This window comes from Oncorhynchus keta, chromosome 15, assembly GCF_023373465.1.
Source record: "Oncorhynchus keta strain PuntledgeMale-10-30-2019 chromosome 15, Oket_V2, whole genome shotgun sequence".
NCBI classification, from domain to species: domain Eukaryota; kingdom Metazoa; phylum Chordata; class Actinopteri; order Salmoniformes; family Salmonidae; genus Oncorhynchus; species Oncorhynchus keta.
In genome coordinates this window covers 31,804,241-31,830,602 of record NC_068435.1, presented here as the reverse complement: position 1 = coordinate 31,830,602, position 26,362 = coordinate 31,804,241, and the positions used below count along the sequence as shown (strand labels likewise).

The following is a 26,362-nucleotide window of genomic DNA, read 5'->3' as shown; positions in this document are numbered from 1 at the left end:
AGCCATTTCACATCGGTTACACCAGCCTAATCTCGGGAGTTGATAGGCTTGAAGTCGTAAACAGCGCAATGCTTGAAGCATTGCGAAGAGCTGCTGGAAAACGCACGAAAGTGCTGCTTGAATGAATGCTTACAAGCCTGCTGGTGGTTACCATCGCTCAGTCAGACTGCTCTATCAAATCACAGACTTAATTATATCATAATAACTCACAGAAATACGAGCCTTAGGTCATTAATATGGTTGAATCCGGAAACTATAATTTTGAAAACAAAACGTTTATTCTTTGAGTGAAATACGGAACCGTTCTGTATTTTATCTAACGGGTGGCATCCATCAGTCTAAATATTCCTGTTACATTGTACAACCTTCAATGTTATGTCATAATTATGTACAATTCTGGCAAATTAGTTCGCAATGAGCCAGGCAGCCCAAACTGTTGCATATACCCTGACTCTGCATGCAATGAACTCAAGAGAAGTGACACAATTCCCCTGGTTAATATAACCTTTCTTTTAGCTAAATATGCAGGTTTAAAAATATATACTTCTGTGTATTGATTTTAAGAAAGGCATTTATGTTTATGGTTAGGTACACGTTGTAGCAACGACAGTCCTTTTTCGCTAGATAAACTAGTAATATCATCAACCATGTGTTGATAGTTATAACTAGTGATTATGATTGATTGTTTTTTATAAGATAAGTTTAATGCTAGATAGCAATTTACCTTGGCTTCTTACTGCATTCGCGTAACAGGCAGGCTCCTCGTGAGGCAGGTGGTTAGAGCGTTGGACTAGTTGTAAAGTTGCAAGATTGAATCCCTGAGCTGACAAGGTACAAATCTGTCATTCTGCCCCTGAACAAGGCAGTTAACCCACCGTTCCTAGGCCATCATTGAAAATAAGAATGTGTTCTTAACTGACTTGCCTCGTTAAATAAAGTTGTAAAAAAATTATAATAATTTAATCGGCAAAATCGGTGTCCAAAAATACCGATTTCGGATTGTTATGAAAACTTGAAATCAGCCCATTTCGATTAATCGGTCGACCTCTAGTTCATACCCCTTTTTCCACATTCTGCTACGTTACAGCCTTATTCTAAAATCGCAACAAAAAAATAACCCTCATCAATCGAACCACAATACCCCATAATGACAAGCAAAAACTATTTTTACATAAGTATTCAGCCCCTTTACTCAGTACTTTGTTGAAGCACATTTGGCAGCAATTACAACCTTGAGTCTTCTTGGGTATGATGCTACAAGCTTGGCACACCTGTATTTGAGGGCTCTTCCATTCTTCTCTGCAGAGCCTCTCAAACTCTGTCAGGTCAGATGGAGAGCATTGCTGCACAGCTATTTTCAGGTCTCTCCAGAGATGTTCGAACGGGTTCAAGTCCGGGCTCTGGCTGGGCCACTCAAGGAAATTAAGAGACTTGTCCTGAAGCCACTCGTGCGCTGTTTTGGCTGTGTGCTTATGGTCGTTGTCCTGTTGGAAGGTGAACCTTCGCCCCAGTCTGAGGTCCTGAGCGCTCTGGAGCAGGTTTTTATTAAGGATCTCTGTACTGTGCTCTGATCATCTTTCCCTTGATCCCGACTAGTCTTCCATTCCCTACCGCTGAAAAACATCCCCACAGCATGATGCTGCCACCACCATGCTTCACCATAGGGATGGTGCCAGGTTTCCTCTAGACGTCACACTTACATTTACATTTAAGTCATTTAGCAGACGCTCTTATCCAGAGCGACTTACAAATTGGTGCATTCACCTTATGACATCCAGTGGAACAGCCACTTTACAATAGTGCATCTAAATCTTTTAAGGGGGGGGGGGGTGAGAAGGATTACTTTATCCTATCCTAGGTATTCCTTAAAGAGGTGGGGTTTCAGGTTTCTCCGGAAGGTGGTGATTGACTCCGCTGTCCTGGCGTCGTGAGGGAGTTTGTTCCACCATTGGGGGGCCAGAGCAGCGAACAGTTTTGACTGGGCTGAGCGGGAACTGTACTTCCTCAGTGGTAGAGAGGCGAGCAGGCCAGAGGTGGATGAAAGCAGTGCCCTTGATTGGGTGTAGGGCCTGATCAGAGCCTGGAGGTACTGAGGTGCCGTTCCCCTCACAGCTCCGTAGGCAAGCACCATGGTCTTGTAGCGGATGCGAGCTTCAACTGGAAGCCAGTGGAGAGAGCGGAGGAGCGGGGTGACGTGAGAGAACTTGGGAAGGTTGAACACCAGACGGGCTGCGGCGTTCTGGATGAGTTGTAGGGGTTTAATGGCACAGGCAGGGAGCCCAGCCAACAGCGAGTTGCAGTAATCCAGACGGGAGATGACAAGTGCCTGGATTAGGACCTGCGCCGCTTCCTGTGTGAGGCAGGGTCGTACTCTGCGGATGTTGTAGAGCATGAACCTACAGGAACGGGCCACCGCCTTGATGTTAGTTGAGAACGACAGGGTGTTGTCCAGGATCACGCCAAGGTTCTTAGCGCTCTGGGAGGAGGACACAATGGAGTTGTCAACCGTGATGGCGAGATCATGGAACGGGCAGTCCTTCCCCGGGAGGAAGAGCAGCTCCGTCTTGCCGAGGTTCAGCTTGAGGTGGTGATCCGTCATCCACACTGATATGTCTGCCAGACATGCAGCGATGCGATTCGCCACCTGGTCATCAGAAGGGGGAAAGGAGAAGATTAATTGTGTGTCGTCTGCATAGCAATGATAGGAGAGACCATGTGAGGTTATGACAGAGCCAAGTGACTTGGTGTATAGCGAGAATAGGAGAGCGCCTAGAACAGAGCCCTGGGGGACACCAGTGGTGAGAGCGCGTGGTGAGGAGACAGATTCTCGCCACACCACCTGGTAGGAGCGGCCTGTCAGGTAGGACGCAATCCAAGCGTGGGCCGCGCCGGAGATGCCCAACTCGGAGAGGGTGGAGAGGAGGATCTGATGGTTCACAGTATCGAAGGCAGCCGATAGGTCTAGAAGGATGAGAGCAGAGGAGAGAGAGTTAGCTTTAGCAGTGCGGAGCGCCTCCGTGATACAGAGAAGAGCAGTCTCAGTTGAATGACTAGTCTTGAAACCTGACTGATTTGGATCAAGAAGGTCATTCTGAGAGAGATAGCGGGAGAGCTGGCCAAGGACGGCACGTTCAAGAGTTTTGGAGAGAAAAGAAAGAAGGGATACTGGTCTGTAGTTGTTGACATCGGAGGGATTGAGTGTAGGTTTTTTCAGAAGGGGTGCAACTCTCGCTCTCTTGAAGACGGAAGGGACGTAGCCAGCGGTCAGGGATGAGTTGATGAGCGAGGTGAGGTAAGGGAGAAGGTCTCCGGAAATGGTCTGGAGAAGAGAGGAGGGGATAGGGTCAAGCGGGCAGGTTGTTGGGCGGCCGGCCGTCACAAGACACGAGATTTCATCTGGAGAGAGAGGGGAGAAAGAGGTCAGAGCACAGGGTAGGGCAGTGTGAGCAGAACCAGCGGTGTCGTTTGACTTAGCAAACGAGGATCGGATGTCGTCGACCTTCTTTTCAAAATGGTTGACGAAGTCATCTGCAGAGAGGGAGGAGGGGGGAGGGGGAGGAGGATTCAGGAGGGAGGAGAAGGTGGCAAAGAGCTTCCTAGGGTTAGAGGCAGATGCTTGGAATTTAGAGTGGTAGAAAGTGGCTTTAGCAGCAGAGACAGAGGAGGAAAATGTAGAGAGGAGGGAGTGAAAGGATGCCAGGTCCGCAGGGAGGCGAGTTTTCCTCCATTTCCGCTCGGCTGCCCGGAGCCCTGTTCTGTGAGCTCGCAATGAGTCGTCGAGCCACGGAGCGGGAGGGGAGGACCGAGCCGGCCTGGAGGATAGGGGACATAGAGAGTCAAAGGATGCAGAAAGGAAGGAAAGGAGGGTTGAGGAGGCAGAATCAGGAGATAGGTTGGAGAAGGTTTGAGCAGAGGGAAGAGATGATAGGATGGAAGAGGAGAGAGTAGCGGGGGAGAGAGAGCGAAGGTTGGGACGGCGCGATACCATCCGAGTAGGGGCAGTGTGGGAAGTGTTGGATGAGAGCGAGAGGGAAAAGGATACAAGGTAGTGGTCGGAGACTTGGAGGGGAGTTGCAATGAGGTTAGTGGAAGAACAGCATCTAGTAAAGATGAGGTCGAGCGTATTGCCTGCCTTGTGAGTAGGGGGGAAGGTGAGAGGGTGAGGTCAAAAGAGGAGAGGAGTGGAAAGAAGGAGGCAGAGAGGAATGAGTCAAAGGTAGACGTGGGGAGGTTAAAGTCGCCCAGAACTGTGAGAGGTGAGCCGTCCTCAGGAAAGGAGCTTATCAAGGCATCAAGCTCATTGATGAACTCTCCGAGGGAACCTGGAGGGCGATAAATGATAAGAATGTTAAGCTTGAAAGGGCTGGTAACTGTGACAGCATGGAATTCAAAGGAGGCGATAGACAGATGGGTAAGGGGAGAAAGAGAGAATGACCACTTGGGAGAGATGAGGATCCCGGTGCCACCACCCCGCTGACCAGAAGCTCTCGGGGTGTGCGAGAACACGTGGGCGGACGAAGAGAGAGCAGTAGGAGTAGCAGTGTTATCTGTGGTGATCCATGTTTCCGTCAGTGCCAAGAAGTTGAGGGACTGGAGGGAGGCATAGGCTGAGATGAACTCTGCCTTGTTGGCCGCAGATGTTGTTGGCTGTCACGTTCCTTTTCTGAGGAGTGGCTTCCATCTGGACACTCTACCATCAAGGCCTGATTGGTGGAGTGCTGCAGAGATAGTTGTCCTTCTGGAACGTTCTCCCATCTCCACAGAGGAAGTCTAGAACTCAGAGTGACCATCGGGTTATTGTTCACTTCCCTGACCGAGGCCCTTCTCCCCCGATTGTTCAGTTTGGCCGGGTGGCCAGCTCTAGGAAGAGTTTTAGTGGTTCCAAACTTCTTCAATTTAAGAATGATGGAGGCCACTTTGTTCTTGGGGACCTTCAATGCTGCATAAATGTTTTGATACCCTTCCCCAGATATGTCCCTCGACATAATCCTGTCTTGGAGCTCTACAGACAATTCCTTCGACCTCCTCGCTTGGTTTTTTCTCTGACATGCACTGTCAACTGTGGGACCTTATATAGACAGGTGTGCACCTTTGTAAATTATGTCCAATTAATTGAATTTACTGCAGGTGGACTCCAATCAAGTTGTAGAAATATCTCAAGAATGATCAATCAAAAGAGGATGCACCTGAGCTAAGTTTCGATTGTAAATACAGTACCAGTCAAAAGATTAGAAACACCTATTCATTCAAGGGTTTTTCTTTGTTTTTACTATTTTCTACATTGTAGAATAATAGTGAAGACATCAAAACTATGAAATAATGCAAATGGAACCAAAAAAAGAGTTAAACAATTCTAAATAGATTTTAGATTATTCAAAGTAGCCACCCTTTGTCTTGATGACAGTTTTGCACAGTCTTAGCATTCTCTCAAACAGCTTTACCTGGAATGATTTTCCGACAGTCTTGAAGGAGTTCACACATATGCTGTGCACTTGTTGGCTGCTTCTCCTTCACTCTGCGATCCAACTCATCCCAAACGATCTCAATTGAATTGAGGTCAGATGATCATAGAGGCCAGGTCATCTGATGCAGCATTCCATCACTCTCCTTCTTGGTCAAATAGCCCTGACTCAGCCTGGAGGTGTGCTGGGCCATTGTCCTGTTGAAGAACAAATGATAGTCCCACTTAGCGCAAACCAAAAGGAGGGATGGCGTATCACTGCAGAATGATGTGTTAGCCATGTTGGTTAAGTGTGCCTTGAATTCAAAATAAATCACTGACAGTGTCACCAGCAAAGCACCCCTACACCATCACACCTCCTCCTCCATGCTTCACGGTAGGAACTACTTATGCGGAGATCATCTGCTCACCTACTCTGCGACTCACAAAGACACGGCGGTAGATCCAAAAATCGCAAATTTGGACTCATCAGACCAAAAGACAGATTTCCACTGTTCTAATGTCCATTGCTTCTTGGACCAAGCAAGTCTCTTCTTATTATTGTTGTCCTTTAGTAGTGGTTTCTTTGCAGCATTTCGACCATGAAGGCCTGATTCACGCAGTCTCCTCTGAACATTTGATGTTGAGATGTGTCTGTCACTTGAACTCTGTGAAGCATTTATTTGGGCTGCAATCTGAGGTGCAGTTAACTCGAATGAACATCCTCTGCAGCAGAGGTAACTCTGTCTTCCTTTCCTGTGGTGGTCCTCATGAGAGCCAGTTTCATCATAGCGCTTGATGGTTTTTGTGCCTGCACTTGAAGAAACTTTCAATGTTCTTGAAAAGTTCTGTATTGACTAACCTTCATATCTTAAAGTAATGATGGACTGTCGTTTCTCTTTGCTTATTTGAGCTGTTCTTGCCATAATATGGACTTGTTATTTGACCAAATAGTGTTATCTTCTCTATACCACCCCTACCTTGTCACAACAATTTTTGTTTTAATTTAACTAGGCAAGTCCGTTCAGAACAAATTCTTATTTACAATGACAGCCTACCCCGGCAAGCTGGGCCAATTGCGTGCCACCCTATACGACTCCCATTCACAGCTGGATGTGATACAGCCTGGATTCGAACCTGGGACTGTAGTGACGCCTCTTGCACTGAAATGCAGTGCCATAGACCGCTGCGCCACTCAGGAGCCCTATATAACACAACTGATGGTCTCAAATGCATTAAGAAGGAACGATATTCCACAAATTAACTTTTAAGAAGGCACACCTGTTAATTGAAATGCATTCCAGGTGACTACCTCATGAAGTTGGTTGAGAGAATGCCAAGAATGTGCAAAGCTGTCATCAAGGCAAAGGGTGGCTTCTTTGAAGATCTCAAATATAACATATATTTGTTTAACACTTTTTTGCTTACTACATGATTCCCTATTGTATTATTATTTCTTAGTTTTTATGTCTTCACTATTATTCTACAATGTGGAAAATAGTAAAAATAAAGAAAATCCCTGGAATGAGTAGGTGTGTCCAAACTTTTGACTTGTACTGTATGTAAATAAGGTAGCTGTTTTTTATTTTGAATAAATGCAGCAAATTTGTCTAAAAAACAGTTTTTGCTTTGTCATTATGAGGTATTGAGTGTAGATTGATAACAAACAAAAAATATGTAATCCATTTTAGAATAAAGCTGTAACGTAAGAGAATGTGGAAAAGGGGAAGGGGTCTGTATACTTTCCGAATGCACTGTAGATAAGCTACATGGGAGTCATCAATGGGGCTAGCGTTAGCGCTGCTATGTGGATATGGATATAGATAGATATGCTAAGGTACATGGACGTTGTGAACTCTCCTGCACAGGGTCACAGTGACCTCCATTTTGATCAACATTTGATACTTTTTCTCGTGAGGGTTTGGAATGTTTTGCTTACTTACTGCTTATCAGCCAAGCAGGAAATGAAAGGATTGCCATTGAAAACAAGCAGAATTATGCCCTTCTTTACTTTGACTGCTACCCATGAAACAAATGGATTCATTTTCTTGATAACATTTTCCCCTCTAGGAAGGAAAAGCTGCACATTTCAAGGCCATAATGACCAGATCCTGTTATGGAATATATTTATTGTTAGCGAAGAGGAAGATAATTGCTCTTTGGGAAAAATCAGATGTTAAAGAACAGGAACCGAGCGAGTACTATTGTGGAAGAACTGCTCCATTCATTTGAAAAACATTTGGTTTGTGTTTGAACTTCCCCTCTGGCACAGTTTTGTTATTCAAAAGAAAATAAATGGGTCTAAACCAGGGAAATGGGGAGACAACATCCTGTAGTTTTCATTCTGTGACCACCATGCCATCTTTAAGTGATGTTTTAATTTGAATGAATCTTCATATCATCTTTTAATTCCAGTGACCTTACTTGTTGATTTTTTTGGGGTTGTCGCTTGTCCTTACTTGCCGTCAGCTTCATATGCTTTTCTTGCCCCTGTTTCTGCCTGTTTGCTGCAGCCATTAGTAGAAGTTATGAGGGATCACATGTTTATTTTTTAATTTTTTTTAAGTGACAAAGGTCTGACATTTGACTTGTTTCCACGGATACAGGCCATTGTGGATACGGTTGACAACCTCCTGAGGCCGGAAGCCCTGAAGTCCTGGGAAGACATGAATTCCACGGAGCAAACGCACGCCGCCACCATGTTACTGGATACCCTGGAGGAAGGCGCCTTCATCCTTGCCGACAACCTGATTGAACCCGCTGTAGTCAAAGTGCCTGCAGACAACATAAGTATGTTTGTTTTTTCTACCCCCCCTGCCCATCACTCATAAAAAGGAAAAACTAGACAGACACGTCTGCCAGTTACAATCCACAGTTTTAATGATTATTTTCCTTTGTATTATCTCCCCCTGTCTTGGAAGAAAATTACTTTGACCTCAGTACTAAAATTGCCTTTTTTTCCTACATTTTGTTATGTTCGAGGAAGTGGAAGTTAACATTCACAACCATTCTGTAGAAACATACTTCTGCTAGGCCCCAGGGCTTCTTTTCCATGGGCTTATTCATTCTAGACAAGAACCTGGACAGCTATTCCTCCAGGAGAGAGGCAAAGTGGTTTTTAGAAAGACCAAATTTAGTTGAAGTCACAGTAGGAGGTTTGATGTCTCGCTCAGCGCCAGGCAAGCTAATATGTTCTCACAGGCAGTTTATTAGCAATGTGATCTCATTCATTTAAGTCAGCTTTGTGCAGTGAACTGTCATTTTCCCTACACAAGCCTCTTTGTTGCTATGGTTATGAGTTCCCCGCTGCCTTTTTCTTGCATAGTTAAGTAGGGGCATTGAATTTGTTCTGCAAGATGAACTGTCTGGTCCTCCCATGGAAAAATCAATTGAATCATTTGATACACTACATTACCAAAAGTATGTGGACACCTGCACGTCGGCGTTCCAATTCATCTCAAAGGTGTTCGATGGGGTTGAGGTCAGGGCTCTGTACAAGCCAGTCAAGTTTTTCCACACTGATCTCTGCAAACTATTTCTGTATGGACCTCGCATTGTGCACGGAGGCATTGTTATGCTGAAACAGGAAAGGGCCTTCCCCAAACTGTTGCCACAAAGTTGGAAGCACAGAATTGTCTAGAATGTCATTGTGTGTTGTAAAATTAAGATTTCCCTTCACTGGAACTAAAGGGCCTAGCCTGAACCATGAAAAACAACCCCAGACCATTTTTCCTCATCCACTAAACTTTAAAGTTGGCGCTATGCATTGGGGCAAGTAGTGTTCTCCTGTAATCCGCCAAACACGTCGGACTGCCAGATGGTGAAGCGTGATTAATCACTCTAGAGAACGCATTTCCACTGCTCCAGTCCAAAGGCCGCGAGCTTTACACCACTCCGATGCTTGGCATCGCGCATGGTGATGTTAGGCTTGTGTGCGGCTGCTCGGCCACTGAAACCCATTTTATGAAGCTCCCGACTAACAGTTATTGTGCTGACGTAGCTTCCAGAGGACGTTTGAAACTTGGTAGTGAGTGTCGCAGACCATTTTTACGTGCTACACACTTCAGCACTCGGCGGTCCCGCTCTGTGAGCTTGTGTGGCCTACCATTTCGCGGCTGAGCCGTTGTTGCTCCAAGACGTTTCCACTTCACAATAACAGCACTTACAGTGGACCGGGGCAGCTCGAGCAGGGCAGAAACTTGACAAACTGACTTGTTGGAAAGGTGGCATCCTATGACGGTGCCACGTTGCACTGAGCTCTTCAGTAAGGCCATTCTACTGCCAATGTTTGTCTATGGAGATAGCATGGCTGTGTGCTCGATTTTATAAAGCTGTCAGCAATGGGTGTGGCTGAAATAGCCGACTCCACTAATTTGAAGGGGGTGTCCACATACTTTTGTATATATAGTGCATTCTATACGGTAGCTATGTCCTCTAACCCTGCCTTAACCCTTTGTCGGTAAATGGTAATTACAAGCGGATAACAAAAACCAGATGTACTGCAGCCAGCTAATGCAAAATGTAATCGTTTGCCTATACACGCCATGTATAGTTAATCGTTGCGAACAGGCTCTGTTTATGTGCTTTTAGCACACAGGGCCTCAACAACAGATTTTTAAAAATATATATATTTCTACTAGTAGTAATATAGCTAGTAGAACTATCCCAATCTCTGACAATGCTACGTGAGGACTGAGGCCCTGGGACAGTCTTCTCTGCAGCTCGCCTGATGAGCAGCAGGAGAGAAGCCCAAAAGGATCCCTACTCCTAATTAACATAGTTTCCTGATTCAGGCTGAAACACAAATGGCACCTTGAGGCGAACGTCAAGGGCAGGAGGAGAGAAACGGGAGGGGTAAGTGGTGGGGGCGTTTAGGATAGAGGGAAAGAGAGAAAGAAGGAAGGAAGCGAAGGAAAGGAGAAAAAATGTCAGAGGGAGAACAATTCCTCATCTCTGAGTGTCAAAAGCGATCTGTGGTGAGGAAGTTGAGGCTGGTTCTGACAGGAGGGAGTGTGCTGATACGTGCGTCCTCCTGACCCCTCCGTAATTCCAAACATCAAAGAGAGAGAGAGAGAGAGAGAGAGCCATCCGGCAGCTGGCACAGCACAGCAGAGAGGAAGAGCAAGAGAGAGAGGGAGGGATAGAGGGAGCGAGAGAGAGGGCAAGGGGTTTGCTGCAGGAATCTAGCAGGCTTTCCAGAGATTTGCTCGCTGGTGAGGCCAGAGTTATCTGAACCCACAGGGGGAAGAAAAAGCCCAATGATATTTTTTATCTTATGAATATTTGACATTCATGCTTCAGCAGGTTGGGTGGTGCTGTGCTCCCTCTCTCTCTCTCCATCTCTCCATAAGGAGCTCTGTAGGCCAGGGTTACGGGGAGCAGCTCAGATCCTCTTTTTTTTTTTTACAGTAAATAGTGCCGGATGGGATATTGACAATGAGATTGGATTCTCTAGCTGGAACACTTGATCTGGTTCCTCCCTTCTTTCACACTTCCCAACCTTTATATCAACGCTCTATTAAACACTGCGTGTTGCTATTGAAACGTGACCTGTCAGTAATGTATACCACTACCGTTCCCTTCCTCCCCTCTCCTCCCCTTCCCCCTCTCTCCGTCTCCCCCTGCTCCTCTCCCGCCGCTACCTCCCCCTCTCCTCATCCTCTTTTAGTGCTGGATGTGTATGTGCTCAGTACTGATGGCCAGATGCAGGACTTCAGGTTCCCCCAGACCAGCAAGGGTGGAGCCTCCATTCAGCTGTCTGCAAACACAGTCAAAGTCAACAGTAAAAACGGTAACTGGGGGGGGTGTATGAATAAAAATGAATGAATGTGATCACGCTGAAGGAGCATTGCCCTGCACTGTGACAGTGGCCAAAGTATAGAAATTAGAAGCAGTTTGATACATTCACAATGCCACCATAAATCTTATTCTAATGTGTATTTTTTTCCCCCAGGTGTGGCCAAGCTGGTTTTTGTCCTCTATAAGCACCTGGGCCGGTTCCTCAGTACAGAGAACGCCACTCTCCGAGGAGGAGGAGGACGTAACCTTTCAGACCTGACCGTCAACTCGCACATCCTGGCCGCCTCCATCACCAAGGAGTCCAGCCGCGTGTTTGTGTCCGACCCCGTCATCTTCACCCTGGAGCACCTCGACGTGAGTCCCCCTTCCCCTTGGAAAAACCCTGGAGCTCTAGATTCAGGCCGTGGTGTGGTTCAGTGCGGGGGGAAATAGTGGGAAAGAGGAATGGCTGTGTGGTCTTTAGTAGCTGTGGAGGATAAATGCCAATTTCATAGGATACAGCTAGCACGGCTGTAAAATAGAAGTAGGTGTCAGATCGGGAACTCCCACGGTATATACGCTTCTGTTAGTTTACATGGAAAAGCTATCGTGTTTGTCATGCTATGATATGTCAATATGCTGGAATGGTTTATAATTGCACTTGACAACGACAGACAAGGTGGGATCCGTCCATAGGCCGAAGCAGGCTAAATTGAGTGCTATCTTGTGTATTCCAGTACTTAGCTTTTTGCTACCATAGTTATTTGCCATGACAGGCTCGTCTGCCTGCTGTTATTGACCCTTGATGGAAAATGACATAGGCGCATAGTATGCATATGTACTCTAAAGTCATCTGTTAATTGTTTTAAACTATGCTTATAATGTTGTTTGTGGTATTTAAGAGGTTTCCTTGTTTTGTTTTATTTGCTTATTGAGAACAACTACAACCCAAACTTTTAGCTAGTTGTTTAAAATCAATGTCCATGTTTTTGTTATTTTTCTTTCTGTAGAAGGAGCACTACTACAACCCCAACTGCTCATTCTGGAACTACTCTGAGAGGAGTATGATGGGCTACTGGTCCACTCAGGGCTGTAAGCTCCTGGACACCAACAAGAGCCACACCACCTGTTCCTGTAGTCACCTGACCAACTTCGCCATCCTCATGGCCCATCGAGGAAATGTGGTGAGTGGCCTTCTGTGGGTTTTTCTCATGTTGTGTGGTTGGACTCTACTGTCTCTCTCTGTCTGTCTGTCTGTCTGTCTGTCTGTCTGTCTGTCTGTCTGTCTGTCTGTCTGTCTGTCTGTCTGTCTGTCTGTCTGTCTGTCTGTCTGTCTGTCTGTCTGTCTGTCTGTCTGTCTGTCTGTCTGTCTGTCTGTCTGTCTGTCTGTCTGTCTGTCTGTCTGTCTGTCTGTCTGTCTGTCTGTCTGTCTGTCTGTCTGTCTGTCACATGGTGAGTGAGTGGTTCTGATTTAAACTGAATCCCAAATCAACCCCTAGCTAGCCCCTAACCCCCAAGACACTTGTGTAGATTGGAGATGTGTAAGAAATATGGTGGAATTTATTGCGGACACCTATCCAATCCTCTCAGATCTCCATAAGGAGCTAGGGGTTGATTTGGGATTCAAGGACACTCGTATGTCTGCCCCCCCATTGTATGTATTTTATTTACGTAAATATGGCTAGAGTAAGATAGTCAACTCAGAGGCTGATTAGATTTGAGGTGGGGGAGGGGTTGAGGGAATGGGGGTTGAGGAGAGGAATGCTGTTAATGTATGTGGAGAGAAACAGAAGGAGGCTGTCACTTACTTTGCCGGGAGTAAAAAGCAAGAGATGGCAGACACAAGATAGTGAAAGTTAGCTCTGCCATTATTGGAAATAAAGGACATTTTACCTATGTTCCGTGACTAATAGCACTCACGCACACGCACATCCTACACGGGGAAATGTACACGGCGGCCCGGTGTCGTGCTTCTGTATTTTCCATTTCCACTCGACGACGTGAAGTGGGTGAGATCCATTCGCAAGCAAAATGCAATTACAATCCAATTACATGATAAATATCATGTGCTGTGAGCATCCTACCCAGTAATAAACGTGGAACATAAGTTTGTGGCGTATATAATAACATGTCCCGACTCATGAACTCTTCCCGCGTCTTCCCCTCGCAAACCCCGAACCTTAAAACCCTTCACCACAAGGAAAAACCAGAGCCTGTGGTTTAAGCCATCCCTCAGTCACACCAACCCAACTACTCACCTCAACTACAACTCCTCCTGGCCTGCCCTTAATAAAAATGAGTCATGCCACGGAACGGATTACCTCATGTTCAGACCACTATCCCTGAGTGATATTCTGTATGGTTGAAGGCTTCTGTCTTATAGCCTACATGTCCACATTGTAATGTGTTCATTTTGCTGGGTTGTGACACACACTGCAATCAACCCTTCACCCAGCGACGATACAGAGCTCTGTGACAGCTTACTAATGACTTTTTTACATTGGACCGGCACATGGACACGGATCTAAAGACATGTCATCTGTATCCTACAGTAGATGTTGAGTGAAATCCCTCAGTGAGTCAGGACGTCGTGCTATGTCAAGGTTCATTGATGGGGACATGAAGTCTGTCATGTTTTAGGTCTCCCGGCAGGTGATTACGTGTAAAACCTCCCTGCTGGGCTGCTGTGTGTTTCTCATTGGTGAACTAGAGGTTGAGTTAAATCTCTGTACTGTGTCATATTAGCGCCAAGTTTACTTCAGATTATGTACTGATACATGTTGGGAACGGCATTTGTACAAAGTGGCCTGAGTCAGGAAGTTGGCGGCTGTTCTGTGCTAGATACTGTTGTCTCTGTCTTCCTACTCATTGTATTCCCTGACCATCTGAATCAAATAAAAAGGTGATCACAACAACAAAAAAGCTTTTGGGGTCTAACCATGTCATGTTAGGTCCTAGATTCGCCAGGTTCTTGGTTCTAACCCCCTCTGTGTGTCTCTGTCCTGTCCACCAGGTGGAGGGGAGCGTCCACGAGCTGCTGCTGACGGTGATAACGCGGATGGGCATCGCTGTGTCTCTGGTGTGTCTGGCCATCAGCCTGTTCACCTTCTGCTTCTTCAGGGGCCTGCAGAGCGACCGCAACACCATCCACAAGAACCTCTGCCTCAACCTCTTCATCGCCGAGCTCGTCTTCCTCGTGGGCATCAACATGACTGAACCCAAGGTAAGGAGCATGGGCACCCCGTCAAGCATCCGAGTGGGCTTAGATGCACAATTGTTTTGTTCCCAGGGGAATATGCTCCAGTGATCTATTCTTACTCTTCCATTGACTCAATGCAGTTTAAATACCACTGTCCTTTTACCTCTGTGTGTGTGTAACCTCTAAATGTGTCCCCGGCTCCCAGCTGGTGTGCTCCATCATCGCGGGCGTTCTTCATTTCTTCTTTCTGGCGGCGTTTGCCTGGATGTGCCTGGAGGGCGTGCAGCTCTACCTCATGCTGGTTGAGGTGTTTGAAAGCGAGTTCTCCCGCAGGAAGTACTATTACGTCTCCGGATACCTCTTTCCCGCCGCGGTGGTGGGAATCTCAGCTGCCATCGACTACCGCAGCTACGGGACACAGAAGGCGTAAGTAACGCTAGATGTCATCTTGAGGCAGGGTCTTTTGTGATCTTGCTTGACTCCGAATGCAGTAGTTTATGTTTACGCTAGGGCTGTCAAACGCTACAAAACATTGTATTGAGTTAATCGCAGGATTTGCTGTGATTAATCGTCATTTCAGAATTTGCTCGAATTGAGCTGTAATTTGAAAACATTTTATACAAATGCATTACAAGATATTGACGTCTTGATTTTGTCCAAAGGAATGATAAGCAAAATCAAGTAGATTGATAAAGCACACTTTCTTTAACCTAAATGTCAACTTATTTTGACATCGCATTGTCGTTTTTAGCTGTATAGTTGATGTATTTTGGGTGTTTTCAGTGTATTTTTAATGCTTTCAGACAACACGGTTTAATTTTTAAAAACATTTTAAAAAATTGCACTAAAATTACAAATAGTTAGCGCAAGTTAACTGATTTACTCTGACAGCCCTATTTTACACACATCCAGTAACCTTCAGGTGCAGGGTACGAAAAGTTGAGTCAGAGGAAGACCTTGAAGTGGAAACGTTACACAATAAAACTGGGAGCATTCAACAGTATCTATCTTCCTTTCTTTGTGCAGAGAGCATCAGGTCTCCTAGGCCAGCCAGCTCCATATCAAGATTCCTTTTCTTCCCCACAGTGCTAATGAGAGCTACATCACAGGCCCTAGTCTCCCTCTGCCTCCTGGCAAATTTATACCCTGTCAGAGAGGAAAGAGAAAAGCTGTGAGCAAAACCACTACATTAATGAATTCTCTGGCTGGTTGGTTGTGCTGGTCTGGTATTTTCTCTGAGCTTTTTTTTCTCTCTTGCCTTTGCGCCTTCAAACTTTTATTCTTCAGTGGCCGTTATCCAAGAACAAGCCTTATGATTTGTCGTAAGCCTTCCTTAAATAGGGTGGGTTTTTTTTGTTACATTTTTGTGGCTGTAGCGCAACAGTCCCTGAATTTGAATCAACATCTCCTCTGATGATACATACAGTAGCTTCAGCACAACACATTTTTGTTGAAACTGTTTGTGACCACGTTTTGACTGTTTAGAGTCTAACGTAGAGCCGGACCGCTCTCTCAATTGTAGACATTGGTAGCCTCTGAAGTCGTGCAGGCAATACCAGTGCTGTTGTGTGGCTCGCAGCCAGAATGTGTTCAAGGTCAGGTTCTCTCTCTTCTTTGGTCACGAAGGTAAATAAATCACTGTTCTATTGCTGTAGAAGCTATATAATCATGCCATCTATCTCGTCTAGAAGCCAGGCTGGTTAGTGATCAGTAGGATACGATGTAACAACTGCCACTGTGTTCTTAGAATGTAATTGCAGAGATGTTACAGTCACAGTGGGAGAGCCAGAATAGCTCATTTGCTCTTGAGGGATGGCTATCACCTGATCACATGACCATGTCCCATTGCAGCTGCTGGCTGAGGGTGGATAACCACTTCATTTGGAGCTTCATAGGACCTGTCACCTTCATTATCATGGTAAGTGTGTGTGTGTGTGTGTGTGTGTGTGTGTGTGTGTGTGTGTGTGTGTGTGTGTGTGTGTGTGTGTGTGTGTGTGTGTGTGTGTGTGTGTGTGTGTGTGTGTGTGTGTGTGTGTGTGTGTGTGTGTGTGTGTGTGTTGGAATGTAAATCCGGTGTGTGTGTATGTTTCATACAGTATGCCTGCGTCTCTGTTTTAATATGTCTATCTATCCCAAAAATGTTTTCCTCAGAGAAATGTGCAGTGGGAAAAAAATCCATGTATTTTTCTATATATATTTTTTCTCGTCTGGTCACTTATCTCTTGCTTTCGCTGATCAATTTGCGTGAAAGGAAAGTGGTCCATTATATCTGACATGAGGACATCAGCAGCCATTCAGCTGTAAAGTCCTATGAAATCAGTCTAGTCAAGTGAGCAGCAGTCAACAGCTTAGCAGTTTTTTTGGTGGAAAGAGTTGCGCATTGTGGCAGAATTCCTCCCTTTCACACACTCAGTCGAGGAGGAGGAGGATAAGAGACAATCTCAGGCATGAAGGTCATTTTCTCAGTTAGACAGAGGGGGTTGAGGGAGATGGGGAGAGACGGATGAACATGGAAGTAATGAGTGGGTGGGCCAGACAGCCATTACCCACAACCCCCTGGCCCTGCCGAGGATCATGACGCATCTGCAGCCAATCCCTGTTCCACGGACATCTCCGTCTTCACCTCTTAATATTTCACACTGGCTGCATGGAGTTCACACACACATACATTTGTATTATTCGCACAGAAGACAAGTGTAAATGTATACATACTGTGTTTATACAGCACATGCCGTGCATAGATACCCAAGAAAAAGTGTGTTCTGGTTTCTGTAGATAGTGGGATGCGGGGGGAATTAAGGACATGTACAGTTCGGTGCCTCCCTGCCTGCCTCTATGCCTGCCTACCTACCTGCCTGCCTGTCTCATCAGATCTGTGTCGACACTGGTGGCTGTGTTAATGCATCTCCAACCACTCGACTCATGCAGACCTAAATCGGCCCTGGTGGCTAGGAGACAAAACTCCACATCTCTCTGATCTTAAACCCCCTTATTTTGTATTTTCTCTTCTCCTTCTATGCCTCTCTTTCTCTGCCCTCTTTCTGTCTTTCTTCACACGTTGTTGGTTTATTTTTTTAAAAGGAAGTACATAGCTACGGCTCCACTGGACTGGTGTATTCATGTTCTAGAGTGAACAGCTTTCATAAAATTCAGCCCACAAATATATTGTATTTAATAAACTTGGGACCGTATCTCAACTAGAACAGTATTTAATAAACTTGGGACCGTATCTCTACTAGAACAGTATTTAATAAACTTGGGACCGTATCTCTACTAGAACAGTATTTAATAAACTTGGGACCGTATCTCTACTAGAACAGTATTTAATAAACTTGGGACCGTATCTCTACTAGAACAGTATTTAATAAACTTGGGACCGTATCTCTACTAGAACAGTATTTAATAAACTTGGGACCGTATTCTACTCTACTAGAACAGTATTTAATAAACTTGGGACCGTATCTCTACTAGAACAGTATTTAATAAACTTGGGACCGTATCTCTACTAGAACAGTATTTAATAAACTTGGGACCGTATCTCTACTAGAACCGTGTTTAATAAACTTGGGACCGTATCTCTACTAGAACAGTATTTAATAAACTTGGGACCGTATCTCTACTAGAACAGTATTTAATAAACTTGGGACCGTATCTCTACTAGAACAGTATTTAATAAACTTGGGACCGTATCTCTACTAGAACAGTATTTAATAAACTTGGGACCGTATCTCTACTAGAACAGTATTTAATAAACTTCGGACCGTATCTTTACTAGAACAGTATTTAATAAACTTGGGACCGTATCTCTACTAGAACAGTATTTAATAAACTTGGGACTGTATATCTACTAGAACAGTATTTAATAAACTTGGGACCGTATCTCAACTAGAACAGTATTTAATAAACTTGGGACCGTATCTCTACTAGAACAGTATTTAATAAACTTGGGACTGTATCTCTACTAGAACAGTATTTAATAAACTTGGGACCGTATCTCAACTAGAACAGTATTTAATAAACTTGGGACCGTATCTCAACTAGAACAGTATTTAATAAACTTGGGACCGTATCTCTACTAGAACAGTATTTAATAAACTTGGGACCGTATCTCTACTAGAACAGTGTTTAATAAACTTGGGACCGTATCTCAACTAGAACAGTATTTAATAAACTTGGGACCGTATCTCTACTAGAACAGTATTTAATAAACTTGGGACCGTATCTCAACTAGAACAGTATTTAATAAACTTGGGACCGTATCTCAACTAGAACAGTATTTAATAAACTTGGGACCGTATCTCAACTAGAACAGTATTTAATAAACTTGGGACCGTATCTCTACTAGAACAGTATTTAATAAACTTGGGACTGTATCTCTACTAGAACAGTATTTAATAAACTTGGGACCGTATCTCTACTAGAACAGTATTTAATAAACTTGGGACCGTATCTCTACTAGAACAGTGTTTAATAAACTTGGGACCGTATCTCTACTAGAACAGTATTTAATAAACTTGGGACCGTATCTCTACTAGAACAGTATTTAATAAACTTGGGACCGTATCTCTACTAGAACAGTATTTAATAAACTTGGGACCGTATCTCTACTAGAACAGTATTTAATAAACTTGGGACCGTATCTCTACTAGAACAGTATTTAATAAACTTGGGACCGTATCTCTACTAGAACAGTATTTAATAAACTTGGGACCGTATCTTTACTAGAACAGTATTTAATAAACTTGGGACCGTATCTCTACTAGAACAGTATTTAATAAACTTGGGACTGTATCTCTACTAGAACAGTATTTAATAAACTTGGGACCGTATCTCAACTAGAACAGTATTTAATAAACTTGGGACCGTATCTCTACTAGAACAGTATTTAATAAACTTGGGACTGTATCTCTACTAGAACAGTATTTAATAAACTTGGGACCGTATCTCTACTAGAACAGTATTTAATAAACTTGGGACCGTATCTCTACTAGAACAGTATTTAATAAACTTGGGACCGTATCTCTACTAGAACAGTATTTAATAAACTTGGGACCGTATCTCTACTAGAACAGTATTTAATAAACTTGGGACCGTATCTCTACTAGAACAGTATTTAATAAACTTGGGACCGTATCTCTACTAGAACCGTATTTAATAAACTTGGGACCGTGTCTCTACTAGAACAGTATTTAATAAACTTGGGACCGTATCTCTACTAGAACAGTATTTAATAAACTTGGGACCGTATCTCTACTAGAACAGTATTTAATAAACTTGGGACCGTGTCTCTACTAGAACAGTATTTAATAAACTTGGGACCGTATCTTTACTAGAACAGTATTTAATAAACTTGGGACCGTATCTCTACTAGAACAGTATTTAATAAACTTGGGACCGTATCTCTACTAGAACAGTATTTAATAAACTTGGGACCGTATCTCTACTAGAACAGTATTTAATAAACTTGGGACCGTATCTCTACTAGAACAGTATTTAATAAACTTGGGACCGTATCTCTACTAGAACAGTATTTAATAAACTTGGGACCGTATCTCTACTAGAACAGTATTTAATAAACTTGGGACCGTATCTCTACTAGAACAGTATTTAATAAACTTGGGACCGTATCTCTACTAGAACAGTATTTAATAAACTTGGGACCGTATATCTACTAGAACAGTATTTAATAAACTTGGGACCGTATCTCTACTAGAACAGTATTTAATAAACTTGGGACCGTATCTCTAGAACTAGAACAGTATTTAATAAACTTGGGACCGTATCTCTACTAGAACAGTATTTAATAAACTTGGGACCGTATCTCTACTAGAACAGTATTTAATAAACTTGGGACCGTATCTCTACTAGAACAGTATTTAATAAACTTGGGACCGTATCTCTACTAGAACAGTATTTAATAAACTTGGGACCGTATCTCTACTAGAACAGTATTTAATAAACTTGGGACCGTATCTCTACTAGAACAGTATTTAATAAACTTGGGACCGTATCTCTACTAGAACAGTATTTAATAAACTTGGGACCGTATCTCTACTAGAACAGTATTTAATAAACTTGGGACCGTATCTCTACTAGAACAGTATTTAATAAACTTGGGACCGTATCTCTACTAGAACAGTATTTAATAAACTTGGGACCGTATCTCTACTAGAACAGTATTTAATAAACTTGGGACCGTATCTCTACTAGAACAGTATTTAATAAACTTGGGACCGTATCTCTACTAGAACAGTATTTAATAAACTTGGGACCGTATCTCTACTAGAACAGTATTTAATAAACTTGGGACCGTATCTCTACTAGAACAGTATTTAATAAACTTGGGACCGTATCTCTACTAGAACAGTATTTAATAAACTTGGGACCGTATCTCTACTAGAACAGTATTTAATAAACTTGGGACCGTATCTCTACTAGAACAGTATTTAATAAACTTGGGACCGTATCTCTACTAGAACAGTATTTAATAAACTTGGGACCGTATCTTTACTAGAACAGTATTTAATAAACTTGGGACCGTATCTCTACTAGAACAGTATTTAATAAACTTGGGACTGTATATCTACTAGAACAGTATTTAATAAACTTGGGGACCAGTATCTCAACTAGAACAGTATTTAATAAACTTGGGACCGTATCTCTACTAGAACAGTATTTAATAAACTTGGGACTGTATCTCTACTAGAACAGTATTTAATAAACTTGGGACCGTATCTCAACTAGAACAGTATTTAATAAACTTGGGACCGTATCTCAACTAGAACAGTATTTAATAAACTTGGGACCGTATCTCTACTAGAACAGTATTTAATAAACTTGGGACCGTATCTCTACTAGAACAGTGTTTAATAAACTTGGGACCGTATCTCAACTAGAACAGTATTTAATAAACTTGGGACCGTATCTCTACTAGAACAGTATTTAATAAACTTGGGACCGTATCTCAACTAGAACAGTATTTAATAAACTTGGGACCGTATCTCAACTAGAACAGTATTTAATAAACTTGGGACCGTATCTCTACTAGAACAGTATTTAATAAACTTGGGACCGTATCTCTACTAGAACAGTATTTAATAAACTTGGGACTGTATCTCTACTAGAACAGTATTTAATAAACTTGGGACCGTATCTCTACTAGAACAGTATTTAATAAACTTGGGACCGTATCTCTACTAGAACAGTGTTTAATAAACTTGGGACCGTATCTCTACTAGAACAGTATTTAATAAACTTGGGACCGTATCTCTACTAGAACAGTATTTAATAAACTTGGGACCGTATCTCTACTAGAACAGTATTTAATAAACTTGGGACCGTATCTCTACTAGAACAGTATTTAATAAACTTGGGACCGTATCTCTACTAGAACAGTATTTAATAAACTTGGGACCGTATCTCTACTAGAACAGTATTTAATAAACTTGGGACCGTATCTCTACTAGAACAGTATTTAATAAACTTGGGACCGTATCTCTACTAGAACAGTATTTAATAAACTTGGGACCGTATCTCTACTAGAACAGTATTTAATAAACTTGGGACCGTATCTCTACTAGAACAGTATTTAATAAACTTGGGACCGTATCTCTACTAGAACAGTATTTAATAAACTTGGGACTGTATCTCTACTAGAACAGTATTTAATAAACTTGGGACCGTATCTCTACTAGAACAGTATTTAATAAACTTGGGACCGTATCTCTACTAGAACAGTATTTAATAAACTTGGGACCGTATCTCTACTAGAACAGTATTTAATAAACTTGGGACCGTATCTCTACTAGAACAGTATTTAATAAACTTGGGACCGTATCTCTACTAGAACAGTATTTAATAAACTTGGGACCGTATCTCTACTAGAACAGTATTTAATAAACTTGGGACCGTATCTCTACTAGAACAGTATTTAATAAACTTGGGACCGTATCTCTACTAGAACAGTATTTAATAAACTTGGGACCGTATCTCTACTAGAACAGTATTTAATAAACTTGGGACCGTATCTCTACTAGAACAGTATTTAATAAACTTGGGACCGTATCTCTACTAGAACAGTATTTAATAAACTTGGGACCGTATCTCTACTAGAACAGTATTTAATAAACTTGGGACCGTATCTCTACTAGAACAGTATTTAATAAACTTGGGACCGTATCTCTACTAGAACAGTATTTAATAAACTTGGGACCGTATCTCTACTAGAACAGTATTTAATAAACTTGGGACCGTATCTCTACTAGAACAGTATTTAATAAACTTGGGACCGTATCTCTACTAGAACAGTATTTAATAAACTTGGGACCGTATCTCTACTAGAACAGTATTTAATAAACTTGGGACCGTATCTCTACTAGAACAGTATTTAATAAACTTGGGACCGTATCTCTACTAGAACAGTATTTAATAAACTTGGGACCGTATCTCTACTAGAACAGTATTTAATAAACTTGGGACCGTATCTCTACTAGAACAGTATTTAATAAACTTGGGACCGTATCTCTACTAGAACAGTATTTAATAAACTTGGGACCGTATCTCTACTAGAACAGTATTTAATAAACTTGGGACCGTATCTCTACTAGAACAGTATTTAATAAACTTGGGACCGTATCTCTACTAGAACAGTATTTAATAAACTTGGGACCGTATCTCTACTAGAACAGTATTTAATAAACTTGGGACCGTATCTCTACTAGAACAGTATTTAATAAACTTGGGACCGTATCTCTACTAGAACAGTATTTAATAAACTTTGGGACCGTATCTCTACTAGAACAGTATTTAATAAACTTGGGACCGTATCTCTACTAGAACAGTATTTAGTAAACTTGGGACCGTATCTCTACTAGAACAGTATTTAATAAACTTGGGACCGTATCTCTACTAGAACAGTATTTAATAAACTTGGGACCGTATCTCTACTAGAACAGTATTTAATAAACTTGGGACTGTATCTCTACTAGAACAGTATTTAATAAACTTGGGACCGTATCTCTACTAGAACAGTATTTAATAAACTTGGGACCGTATCTCTACTAGAACAGTATTTAATAAACTTGGGACCGTATCTCTACTAGAACAGTATTTAATAAACTTGGGACCGTATCTCTACTAGAACAGTATTTAATAAACTTGGGACCGTATCTCTACTAGAACAGTATTTAATAAACTTGGGACCGTATCTCTACTAGAACAGTATTTAATAAATTTAATCTCTACTAGAACAGTATTTAATAAACTTGGGACCGTATCTCTACTAGAACAGTATTTAATAAACTTGGGACCGTATCTCTACTAGAACAGTATTTAATAAACTTGGGACCGTATCTCTACTAGAACAGTATTTAATAAACTTGGGACCGTATCTCTACTAGAACAGTATTTAATAAACTTGGGACCGTATCTCTACTAGAACAGTATTTAATAAACTTGGGACCGTATCTCTACTAGAACAGTATTTAATAAACTTGGGACCGTATCTCTACTAGAACAGTATTTAATAAACTTGGGACCGTATCTCTACTAGAACAGTATTTAATAAACTTGGGACCGTATCTCTACTAGAACAGTATTTAATAAACTTGGGACCGTATCTCTACTAGAACAGTATTTAATAAACTTGGGACCGTATCTCTACTAGAACAGTATTTAATAAACTTGGGACCGTATCTCTACTAGAACAGTATTTAATAAACTTGGGACCGTATCTCTACTAGAACAGTATTTAATAAACTTGGGACCGTATCTTTACTAGAACAGTATTTAATAAACTTGGGACCGTATCTCTACTAGAACAGTATTTAATAAACTTGGGACTGTATATCTACTAGAACAGTATTTAATAAACTTGGGACCGTATCTCAACTAGAACAGTATTTAATAAACTTGGGACCGTATCTCTACTAGAACAGTATTTAATAAACTTGGGACTGTATCTCTACTAGAACAGTATTTAATAAACTTGGGACCGTATCTCAACTAGAACAGTATTTAATAAACTTGGGACCGTATCTCAACTAGAACAGTATTTAATAAACTTGGGACCGTATCTCTACTAGAACAGTATTTAATAAACTTGGGACCGTATCTCTACTAGAACAGTATTTAATAAACTTGGGACCGTATCTCAACTAGAACAGTATTTAATAAACTTGGGACCGTATCTCTACTAGAACAGTATTTAATAAACTTGGGACCGTATCTCAACTAGAACAGTATTTAATAAACTTGGGACCGTATCTCAACTAGAACAGTATTTAACACTTGGGTATTCAACTAGAACAGTATTTAATAAACTTGGGACCGTAACTTGGGTATTTAATAAACTTGGGATCTCAACTAGAACAGTATTTAATAAATTTAATAAACTTGGGACCGTATCTCTACTAGAACAGTATTTAATAAACTTGGGACTGTATCTCTACTAGAACAGTATTTAATAAACTAGAACAGTATTTAATAAACTTGGGACCGTATCTCTACTAGAACAGTATTTAATAAACTTGGGACCGTATCTCTACTAGAACAGTATTTAATAAACTTGGGACCGTATCTCTACTAGAACAGTATTTAATAAACTTGGGACCGTATCTCTACTAGAACAGTATTTAATAAACTTGGGACCGTATCTCTACTAGAACAGTATTTAATAAACTTGGGACCGTATCTCTACTAGAACAGTATTTAATAAACTTGGGACCGTATCTCTACTAGAACAGTATTTAATAAACTTGGGACCGTATCTCTACTAGAACAGTATTTAATAAACTTGGGACCGTATCTCTACTAGAACAGTATTTAATAAACTTGGGACTGTATCTCTACTAGAACAGTATTTAATAAACTTGGGACCGTATCTCTACTAGAACAGTATTTAATAAACTTGGGACCGTATCTCTACTAGAACAGTATTTAATAAACTTGGGACCGTATCTCTACTAGAACAGTATTTAATAAACTTGGGGACTAGAACAGTATTTAATAAACTTGGGACCGTATCTCTACTAGAACAGTATTTAATAAACTTGGGACCGTATCTCTACTAGAACAGTATTTAATAAACTTGGGACCGTATCTCTACTAGAACAGTATTTAATAAACTTGGGACCGTATCTCTACTAGAACAGTATTTAATAAACTTGGGACCGTATCTCTACTAGAACAGTATTTAATAAACTTGGGACCGTATCTCTACTAGAACCGTATTTAATAAACTTGGGACCGTGTCTCTACTAGAACAGTATTTAATAAACTTGGGACCGTATCTTTACTAGAACAGTATTTAATAAACTTGGGACCGTATCTCTACTAGAACAGTATTTAATAAACTTGGGACCAGTATTTAATAAACTTCTACTCTACTAGAACAGTATTTAATAAACTTGGGACCGTATCTCTACTAGAACAGTATTTAATAAACTTGGGACCGTATCTCTACTAGAACAGTATTTAATAAACTTGGGACCGTATCTCTACTAGAACAGTATTTAATAAACTTGGGACCGTATCTCTACTAGAACAGTATTTAATAAACTTGGGACCGTATCTCTACTAGAACAGTATTTAATAAACTTGGGACCGTATCTCTACTAGAACAGTATTTAATAAACTTGGGACCGTATCTCTACTAGAACAGTATTTAATAAACTTGGGACCGTATCTCTACTAGAACAGTATTTAATAAACTTGGGACCGTATCTCTACTAGAACAGTATTTAATAAACTTGGGACCGTATCTCTACTAGAACAGTATTTAATAAACTTGGGACCGTATCTCTACTAGAACAGTATTTAATAAACTTGGGACCGTATCTCTACTAGAACAGTATTTAATAAACTTGGGACCGTATCTCTACTAGAACAGTATTTAATAAACTTGGGACCGTATCTCTACTAGAACAGTATTTAATAAACTTGGGACC

The 26,362-nt window shown here is 41.8% G+C and overlaps 1 protein-coding gene across 8 annotated transcripts in view; it reads left to right on the top strand.

Annotated features, from left to right (window-relative positions):
* The window catches only part of LOC118394783 (adhesion G protein-coupled receptor L2-like), a 121,551-nt gene that overhangs the window by 78,112 nt on the left and 17,077 nt on the right, over positions 1-26,362 (top strand). For all 8 annotated transcript variants that reach the window (XR_008065246.1, XR_008065245.1, XM_035788325.2 and 5 more), the window contains 7 exons: positions 8,047-8,230; positions 11,109-11,231; positions 11,394-11,593; positions 12,229-12,402; positions 14,232-14,441; positions 14,623-14,843; positions 16,269-16,335. Coding sequence is in view for 6 of the 8 variants with exons in the window: in XM_035788325.2 (XP_035644218.1) it covers positions 8,047-8,230; positions 11,109-11,231; positions 11,394-11,593; positions 12,229-12,402; positions 14,232-14,441; positions 14,623-14,843; positions 16,269-16,335 (1,179 nt within the window). In the remaining 2 variants the exon portion in view is untranslated. The remainder of the gene's footprint in view (positions 1-8,046; positions 8,231-11,108; positions 11,232-11,393; positions 11,594-12,228; positions 12,403-14,231; positions 14,442-14,622; positions 14,844-16,268; positions 16,336-26,362) is intronic.